The sequence below is a fragment of the Folsomia candida genome, unplaced genomic scaffold (assembly GCF_002217175.1).
Source record: "Folsomia candida strain VU population unplaced genomic scaffold, ASM221717v1 Fcan01_Sc010, whole genome shotgun sequence".
In the NCBI taxonomy this organism is placed as follows: Eukaryota; Metazoa; Arthropoda; class Collembola; order Entomobryomorpha; family Isotomidae; genus Folsomia; species Folsomia candida.
Window position 1 is genome coordinate 3,716,098 of NW_019091202.1, and position 10,473 is coordinate 3,726,570.

The window sequence follows — 10,473 nt, forward strand, 5'->3', positions numbered from 1 at the left end:
TTCTATCTCGATTTGGCGAACGCATTAGGAAATTCGAAACTTTAAAACAAAAACTTTTGAAGGTGTGCCCATTCAATTTAATTTTACGGATGTAATAATGTTTGGTCGGAATTTCCTCATTGGGCTGAGAAAAATGATATGTAGCTCGCCTGCCAGGGTTTTATTGAGTTTAAATAAAATAGGCGCGGAGAACCACACCCGCTGAGCAGTTTGGTTTTAAATTTCGAACTTTCGGTGAATAGTAGCCTCACCTGGTCAAAATTTCATCTTTCAATTTATATTATGATTTTGCATAAATAATTAGCTCCGTATAATTTTGGAATTGCAGTTAGGTCTTTTTCCCCGTTTTTATTGTGCACTTAGGTGGATTTAGAATTAACCACTGACTGCACTTACCCGTGAAACATAAACTAGTCCATAGGATGTCCCACGGACCAAATTTCGGGATTTAATAAAGTCCGTGGGATATCCCGATTATGACATTTAATCCTATGAAACGTCCATGGGACATCCTCCGCATGGCCGAATTTTGCTACTTTTAATACCGATTTGGATGATCCATAACACATCCATTGGATGTCATCTTCCTCCATGTCTACTTGTCCGCTGTACGTCCATTCGATGTCATCGCTTAGATGTATATATGGGCAGTATTTAGTCGCTTATTAAAGTTCACCTCGTATTTTAAATTATATATTGTTTTTTATTGGTGGCATAAATTATAAACGAAAAGTTTATGCAAATACATCGGTAAATTATTCCTTAAAAACTATTTCTAAGAAACATGGGGATGCTGCAGACTTTTCTTTGGCCTCGGATTCGCACGATCTGATGCATGACGAAACCATTCCGAGACAGCATGTTCGATTGATTTTTCGTCCCCTCCCAAGCTTGGTTTACGAAGAACTATATCTAATAAAAAATCTCATGTATGGAATATAATAAATAATTATAATTTTTATAATTTACATACATTTAACCACGCGGTAGAGATTCGTCTCAGAAAAGTTTATGTTATCACGTTTCCCCCAGAGGCTAAAATTCTTTGCCAAAGCGTCAGACATTATTTTCTTTAGCATTCGGCCAACTGTTTCCCCCACAGAGTTCCCACCGCATAACATCAATTTCAGTTTCTACATGTGTTAAGAAAGTTTGATTAGGTTACATAATAATTAATCATGCAATTATGTAATCATATAAACAGTTCCGTTCACTCACCACATCTTTATCAAGATTTTCAATCGATTTATCAAAGGCCAAAAAGGCTTCCAAATCCGTAAATTGGTCGGGAAGTGTAAATTCAGTTCCACCTTTGTCAAGTCCTTCTCCGCTTGATAATCGGGTCACCTTTTTGTCCAAGTTAATCATAAATGTTTTGATCATTTTCACATCCTGCACCAGACTTCTCAAAAGTTCTGAAAGGAGTGTAAATATCTTAATATTAGCTCAATTATATAATTTATCTAACAAATGTAAATAAAAGGCAACAATTTACCTATTGGCGTAGCTTGTTGCCTAGTAAAATCTTCGTTAAAGTCGTTCTCGTCAAAATGGGATGATTCGGGTGACTCATTAAACCGGCGGGTTAATTGGCAAGGTTGCAGGAGCTGGTTTCGGTCCAACATTTGGGATTTAGTTTTTTTGCACGTTGGAGTAGTTTCGTCTTGTGGAAGTCGTGACTCTACGTTGTCGTTTTCCACCTATAATCATAAAAAAATAAATAATGTACAAATTATATAAAACATTGAGAGGCAATTTTAATTGTTTGAAAAAAATAATCAAAGTAAACTTGCAAGTACATTTGGTATCATTCCGTCGGCGTTAAGGTCGGAAGGCAGTAACTGGGCACCTTATCACAATAAATTGTAATAGATTACTTTACAATTGAATATTATAATTTGGCAAACACATACCTGAGCTATAAATAATTTCATCGGAAGGCGTGGAAGTATTCCGGCCATTGCTTGCCCCATTACCATTAACTTCAATATTGGATTCTGAGTCTGGCGATTGAATCTGATTGCTGTCTTCTAGAAATAATTGATGTGATTCAAAAATAAGAAATCAAGGATACGTATACATATTTTTTCATAGATATGTATGCATGTATTTATATATTGATATTTAACTAAGCTGAATACCGTTTGTCGTCCCTGAATATGGTGCAAGGCATAACTTCGGAAAATCCCCCAGTTTTGACGACTTATCCTTGACTCCGTACGAGAATCTTTCAGGGGGTCTTGACACTCGCTTATGCTTCTGTGATGATTCTTCGTCAGATTCTGATGTGACGTCACTCTGCAGTTCATGTTTGGACAAATTTTTTGACGCCTCCTCACAAGTACCTTAAACAGAATAAAGTTTATAAACTTCAAATTTAAAATGCTAAATTAAGATGTTACAAATTTAATCTTACTATACGACTTTAAAATACGAGCTCGACAACGCTGCCAAGAGTCTTGTGGTGATTTGAGTGCTTTCACAAACGTATTTGGATTTCGTACAGGCGGCCAGTAAGATTCTCCGTTTGCTTCAATGTACCAAGACGCCGGAATTATTCCAATTGAGATTCCAGAGTCGTCATGAAATTCCAAAACCTGGAACATTTTTAGGATGTAGATGAACTATGGAGAAGTGGAAAACACACAAGTCCAAATGACTCATTACAAACTTGACACTTGCATAAAATTTCTGAGAAATCCAATTCTGACGCTTCTTCAGATAAATTTGGGAAAACATATATATTTAGAACACTAGAGTCAAATGGTTCTAAAAACAACGGCTGTTTTTGTTTTTGTTGGGCTACAAGTAAAATATATTCCTTTCGTAGCACATCGAAGCATATATTTTTCAAACTGCAGAGCACCAAAGACTTTGTTAAAAAGTAAGAGTCTCGTAACTTAACATTGCTAATAGTGCAAGCACCGAATTTTAATTCTTTATATTGCGATCCACAAACTTTATCTGATAAATATGGACCTACATCGTGCACCCTTGAGAACGGGAAAATAGGGTCAAAACTAATAGACTTTGCTTCAAGTACACTTCGCTCCTGTAATCTTCGAGCCACTTGAATTAATGGTCTCTTGAGAGTTCTTACCATTTTTTTAATTTTAAATAAGTGGTTTTCAAATTTAAACGCACTGTACGAATCTATTGGACCAAGTCTTTTGGAATCAGCTGCTAAATGTAATAAACAATGCACATTATAAGAAACTTGATCCTTTCCGTACATTTTTCCAAAGCCTTCCACAAAAAAGGATAATAATAATTCGGCGTAGTTATTGTATTTTAAATATGTTCTCGGGTTCAGTAATAACGACACTGCGACAAACAGGGATAAATATAATTTGTAGTCATCCGATGAAATTACGTCCCTAAGCACAACTGGACCAACATATAAGCAAAAATTGACGAAACTCCGTAGCTTTCCACCTTGGTAATTCAGTTAAACTTCGTGGCTTTCTCGAAAATTCGCGCACTACTTCGCTTGATTTCAAAATTAAGGAATCTGAGAGTCGTTTAATCTGTACGCCTGAGAGTTTATGGGCACCTGGCTTGTCATCAATCCACACATGTAATAACTTTTTTACTACTCCTAATGCAAGAAGATGCATGCATTCACAAGGAAATTGATCAACAAGATTTAAATCGGGAATCTCTTCTAGTATAGTAGTTCCGGTGTGATGTTCAAAATTGGTCTTCGCTCTAAAACTTGCATCTGTTCTCAACTGAGATTTATTGGATGAAAAGGTCATTCTATTATTTTTATAAACGCCTTCGTCCTGACATTTATCGCAGCCGAAATATCCAGTGTGTCCCTTACAGCATTTTATGCATGATTTTGCAGGAGCATCACATATAAAACTATGAATTTTTATTCGGGGGTTCCCCCCGGCAGTGCACTCTTCTCTTAGTTGATTAAATTCCCTTACAAATGGCTCCAGAAATATGTTAACGTCGCTCGGCTTTTTTATACCAGAATAAAGTCCAATTACAAACGGATATACGGACACATTCACAAAAAAGCCCAGGATTGGCCAAAACTGAAGGGAACTACTCTTAAATATTGGCAAACCATCAATATTAACTTGCAATTCCAAAGTATGATCAAGATTGTTATCTAAGGCGTCGATTTCTCGCCTCACTCCAAAATATAAAAATTCTCCTGGGGGAACTACAACAGGGAATATTTCTTGCGAAGTACGCAATATTGCCCCTGAGGCTGATGGAATTTTCTCAAAACAAGGATGCTGCTTTAAAATCTTCAATAAGGACGTGAACTGCTTCTGATTAACGCAAAATGCTAGTGACCCATCTTTTAGCTTCGAAATAAGATCAAAACTTCTAGACTCCTCAAAATCTACGTCTTCCTCCTCAGAATCTGAATAATTATTCAACGCGTCAGGAAGTGAGTCACAATCATATAACTCACTGTTAAAATCATAACTGTTTTCTACTGCATTATTAATAATTAGCCTGGTTGGAGGTTGCACATTTTCGCCAAAATTATTTACGACTTGGTCTACAAACAATAGATTTGTTTCCCGTCTTGCAATTTGTTGGAGCCTACGGGTTCCAATTACCACCTTCCGCATTTTGAGACTTACGTGATGGGTGGAGTAGAGGTTTTGGGAAAGGTGGGGTCACTTTAAATTAATTTCAAACTATTCGAACTTTTAATCCTTTAGAGACGGAACGAAGGAGATGAGTTTTGTCGCAGCAGTGAGATTGTACTGGTGAAATAAATGTATAGCCATGTGAGAGAGATGCTTTAAGAGTTTATTGCCGTTATGCTGCACTAGATGTCATCGGCCGAAAAATACATCCAAAGTACGTCCACACGAGGTCCACCAGATCTAAATGGTGGATGTCCTATGGATGTTTGAGAGATAAATAGATTTGAAAAAACAAAATATTTATATCTGCAAGATGTCCATTGGATATTGTGTAATGGATGATCCAGAACATCCACTCGTGGAGTAAAATTAGTTTGTCCATGGGATGTGGCATGTTACATGGGTAGGTGGATTTAGAATTAACTATTGACTGCACTTAGGTGGTTTTAGAGTTAGTCCGACGATATATCAAAATGTCCACAATATGTGATGCATGTATGGCGTAAAGTGAGGGAATTTACGTGCACAAATCACCATTCGTCAATCTGTGACGATATTTGTGACGAGCGTGTGATCATGGTTGAGAGGGGGTTCAAGCAGCCAAGCGGGCGACTATGAGATAGCAACGAGCTCTCCCTATTAAAATTCTTAAGTAATATAATTATTTAATTCATACCTTATTCGGAACTCTGGACAAAATGTGGATTAGTGTCGTCATTGGTTAGTGGGTGATAAAATTATAATAGAAATTGAGAATCTTCACCGTTTCCTGATAGGCATAAAATACACCATCAACCACGTCCTATACCATTTCTTTCAAAGGCTTTCCGAGTTTCGTCAACATGAAAACTTCCACTATTTATCAATGTATGTCGCACTGTTTCAGGTTAAGTGTCTGGATGGATATCTTTCCCCATCCAAATCAAATTTTCAGGCGCGTATCTATTCAAAACCAGTCGCACATTTCTAATAATGTCGTCCCCAGACCATAGATCGGATATTTTGCGTAGTCCGCATACTCCGTACTCCGGCCAGCCACGCGTACTCCGTACTCCGGCAAATCTCGCGAACTCCGGCAAGCCATGCGTACTCCGTACTCCGGAAAAATTCGCGTACTCCGGCCTCCGGAGGCCGGAGTACGTACTCCACGCCTGGAGTACTCCGATCTATGCCCCAGACACGTTGCAATTTTTAAATTATAGGATCATATATTGGTTGGTCAACCGATAATTCTTAATCTATGTTTTGCTAATTGCAGCACAGTCTAGCAAATTTTAATTGGGTCTGTCATCATGAATTTTAAATTTGTTCTTTTCGTGTCTTTTCGCACTTTGGTATCGGTAGTGGATTCAACGCGCACATTATGAGTTTGGCACTCCTGATATTGGACAAAATTAATCTGTTGTAAACATATGATGAAGAGGTATGCACACGTTGCTTCCATGTGTGGTTGGTTATTGCCACTTGCCTGGCCATGTTATCGGAAAATATTGTATTCATGTTCATATGCACGAATTTAATACACTCCAAATACACTCTTAGGCAACGGGTATTGAATTATCACGAATAATTACTGGACGGAGTACATAAGTATATGACTCTACTGGCATCGATAATATCAATCGTTACGACATAAATATTTATTTAGTAATGAGCTGGTAATGAAATCTGTACCACTCAGAATACAAACTACATATAACCAATCCGGTAAGGAATTCTGACCAAATCAATACCCGCACGGAGTATATATGTGACTCTACCAGAAGCTCCACAGTGTTCAGTTTAGCAAAATTTGAGGCGACGCAACTTGTTTAAAATATACTCGATAAAGATAAAATTTACCCAAGGTTTAGAGAAAATCATGAATGTAGGATAAATTTTAGCTTTAAAAATTTAAATTCTACACACACAACAAGTTGTTCTTTTTTAAAGTTTCAGGGTATATTTTATTGGAATTTATTTATTTCTGCAACGTTAAAAGAACAGCCATAAATAATTCATTAGCAACGATAAAATATTCCATATCAACCATAAAAAAAAGTACAAGGTTACAAAATATCATTGTAATTCTATTCTAAAATGTACAGGCATATTTATAACTTTTCCCGTGTATGAAATTGACGACAGTGTCTAGCCAATCCGTAAAATGTGGTGAACGTTTTTCCACAGAAATAACACGATTGATTTTTCCTATCAATCTCATGCTTTCGCTTGTGTTGGTCGAAATTACCTTTATAATCAGTTTTATACTCACAGGATCCACAAGAATAGCGAGGATCCTCACTTGATGTGTGTTGCGCATCGATATGAGTTCTCATACAACTTTTTTGTGAAAATTTCCTATTACAAAATTTGCATTGATAATTCCTGTCCTTTCCATGCACACTTTTGACATGACCTGACAAGCTTCTGGTGTAAAGAAATGTCTGGGGGCAAAGGTGACATGTAAATACTTCACGGCTGGTCGGATCTCGATGGGTTTTCTGGAATTTAATGAAAAAACAATCTAATTTTAGCTCATATTTATAAATTCATGTAGTCAGGAAAATGCCGGATGTTGAAAATGTTTTTTTACTGGCAGATCAATCAAAACAAACTCGCAATAATTACAGATTACAGTACATAAAACAAATTCAATATTGGAATTCAGAATGAAATTTTAAACACTTTCATATGTGACTATGTAGGACTATATTTGTGTTTAATAAGTAAACCAAATACGAAACCAGGAGTTATATGTTACTGATACAAACACACTTGGAAATTCAGGTCGCACATGAAAACGCTCAAAATGTCATGCTGAATCGGAACATCTAATCCAATTTAATTTTGATTTTAAAGTTGTAGCTTAAAAAAACTTTTTTTCAGTCTGCCCCAAAATCTTAATAAACGGTGAAGCCCACACAAATCTCATTAAGTTTTGGGGTCACTTTGAGACTTCATACCCCAAAAAGCCGGCCTAGCGTACCCCATAGAGTTTGAGATTTCGAAATAATATTACAACTCTATGCCGTACCCTGCACAATTACAGGCTGAAAATGATTTTTTTAATCAGTTACATACCTCATGTATTTTTCGGGCCCCACTTTGTACAAAACTTTTCTCACAGTGTGCACATTTATGTAGCTTCTCCGTCGTATGAGTGGAAATATGATGTTCCATGTGCTCCTTCCGTTTAAATTCTCTGCCGCAGAGTTGGCACGGAAATCGGGCCGCATTCGGGTCATGTTCCCGTTTAAAATGTGTCAGTACATTGTACTTGGCCAGGAATGATTTTCCGCATCCTGGAAAAGTGCATGGATGCCGGATACGCGACGTGCTATGAACAGCAGCATGGTTTCGTAAATCTGACGGTAGTACAAATTTCCGGTGACAAGTTTGACAAGAGTGCTTGCGTTTGCTGTGAACAAAACTCATATGGCAAATGAGGGTTAAACTATTTTTTAACGCTTTTCCGCAAATCTGCAAATAAATTGGAAAATTTGTTTCTATTTACTAGGTAGATATGTGTTTGAATGTATTTACAAGGCTTATCTATTAAGGGCTAGAAGCTCTTTATAAGATCGTTAGGTCTGTCCATCCGTCTGGATACATTCTGAGAAACCCGGTAACTAAGTTATTACCAGACGGAGTAACTATGTGACTCTACCGCATGGTAATTTATTTATTATTGAGTGGTAGACATTTAATTACCAAACCGGCAATAACCCCGGTAGCGAAGATATTACCAGTTGGTAACGAATTTTCTACCACACAATAATAAATTAATTGCCATGCGGTAGAGTCACATAGATACTCCGCCCGGTAATAACTTCCCTAGTAACCCGGTTTCGGAGAGTGCATACAGTGACAACTGGATATACTGCTTTCACCCCCTTGGTTACATAATATACAAGGATTTATTTACCACCAATTGTTCGTCTTACCCCGCATTTAACTTGAGCATTTGGATCATGTGTGACGACGTGTTTGGCCAGCCTGGACTTACAAGGGAAACTTTTTGGGCAGCTGGGACAGTCCCAACTTTTTCCAGGGGGCACCCTCGATTTCATCCCGCACTGAGCGTGTTACTGAAATTAACCTTCGTTAATTAGAAAGATAAGTGTTTATTGTTTTTCATATTCTCGCACAATATTTGTATTGTTTTATGTAAATAAACCGTCGCAAACGCGCATACGGAAGTAGCTTCAGACGTACTTCACCCCAAACGGTCCCACCACAACTCGGGAACACTTAATTTCACTCTATTTCACCTATAGATTAATTTTTTGTAAAAATCTCATTTTGCCCCGACCACACCCCCTGGCGACGAGGGGGTGTGGAACAACTCGGGAACACTTAATTTCACTCTATTTCACCTATAGATTAATTTTTTATAAAAATCTCATTTTGCCCTAACCACACCCCTGGCGCCTAGGGGGTGTGGCACAACTCCGGAACACATAATTTTACTCTATTTCACCTATAGATTAAATTGCACTAAAAATCTCATTTCGCCCCAACCACACCCCCTGGGGCCGAGGGGGTGTGGCACAATCGGGGAAGCACTTAATTTCACTTAATTTCACTTAATTTCATTTAATTTCACTCAATTTCACTTAATTTTACCCATAGAATAAATTGCACTAAAAATCTCATTTTGCCCCAACCACACCCCCTGGGGCCGAGGGGGTGTGGCACAATCGGGGAAGCACTTAATTTCACTTAATTTCACTTAATTTCATTTAATTTCACTCAATTTCACCTAATTTTACCCATAGATTAAATTGCACTAAAAATCTCATTTTGCCCCAACCACACCCCCTGGCGCCGAGGGGGTGTGGCACAACTCCGGAACACATAATTTTACTCTATTTCACCTATAGATTAAATTGTACTAAAAATCTCATTTTGCCCCGACCACACCCCCTGTCGCCAAAGGGGGTGTGGTCCGGTTGCCCCCAAAAGTTGATAGGATCCTCCCCCTGGGGTCCTATGTATGATGGCGAAAACCGATTTCGATTATCTCGATCCGTTCTCCTGATATCCTGCTGACAGACAGACGGACAGACAGACAGACAGACAGACAGACAGACAGACAGACAGACAGACAGACAGACAGACAGACAGACAGACAGACAGACAGACAGACAGACAGACAGACAGACAAAGTCTTCACATAAAGTAGCTGAAGCTACTTAATAAATTAGAAATTTACGGTGTAATAAGTAGTCTTAATTATCGTCAAAATTTGACTTTCAAATCTTGAGAAAAGTGCAAGGAACCTGTTCGTATGCTGGGTGAGTTGGAGACTGAACTGATTTTCACGGTATTATTTGACCTAAGATTCTGAGGCTCAGAAAGGCTCCCTGTCTCTTGGGGAACGTCCATATGTTACGTCATCATTTTAGCGTGTGTGTGGTTTAGGACTTCCTATCTTCCCCATGTTAAAATTCCCTATCCCTTAATGTATACGTTGGGTGGGTGGGTGCTAAAATGGAGAATTTTTGACGACATAATATATGGCTGGCCCTTTGAGCCAGATCCCATTGTTAGGCTACCCTTAAAGGATGCCTTGGAAAATGTAGCCTTTCAGAAACCTCTTTGGAGTGCAATTGGCGTACGGTACTTATGTGTTTATAACTATGGAACTTTCCGGAAAGGTGTGCATACAACATAATTCTGGGTCGTGAGAAAGGTTTTTGGTGAACCCAGTAGAATTGGGATTTGTACCCAATTTACATACGTACGTATGTATTTTACGAGGAGTGAAGCTCACCAAGGGGCCATACATATATTGCGTCATCAAAAATTTTCGATTTTATCACCCATCCACCCAGCGTATGTAAACATTATGTAAGGGATAGGGTGTTTT

At 38.1% G+C, this 10,473-nt stretch overlaps 1 protein-coding gene across 2 annotated transcripts; it reads right to left on the minus strand.

Moving 5' to 3' along the window:
• Window positions 1-6,570: 6,570 nt before the first annotated feature.
• On the minus strand, window positions 6,571-9,903 carry LOC118436721 (gastrula zinc finger protein XlCGF57.1-like). Of its 2 annotated transcripts, XM_035855298.1 has the most exons (4): window positions 9,817-9,903; window positions 8,546-8,689; window positions 7,683-8,081; window positions 6,571-7,102 (listed from the first exon to the last, which is right to left on the minus strand). In XM_035855298.1, exons 2-4 carry the CDS (start codon window positions 8,669-8,671, stop codon window positions 6,713-6,715), a joined length of 915 nt encoding a protein of 304 aa, XP_035711191.1. In that variant the 5' UTR covers window positions 8,672-8,689; window positions 9,817-9,903; the 3' UTR covers window positions 6,571-6,712. The 2 variants fall into 2 exon arrangements, with proteins under 2 accessions (XP_035711191.1, XP_035711189.1); XM_035855296.1 differs by lacking the exon at window positions 9,817-9,903 and having other exon boundaries at window positions 8,546-8,785.
• Window positions 9,904-10,473: the final 570 nt, after the last annotated feature.

Coding starts and splice junctions, on each gene's coding strand:
- LOC118436721 (XM_035855298.1), bottom strand. CDS start 8,671: ATGAAATCGAGGGTGCCCCCTGGAAAAAGTTGGGACTGTCCCAGCTGC. Junction 8,082..8,545: donor ATGCTCAAGTTAAATGCGGG/GTAAGACGAACA, acceptor ATTTATTTGCAG/ATTTGCGGAAAAGCGTTAAA. Junction 7,103..7,682: donor GGGCCCGAAAAATACATGAG/GTATGTAACTGA, acceptor ATTAAATTCCAG/AAAACCCATCGAGATCCGAC.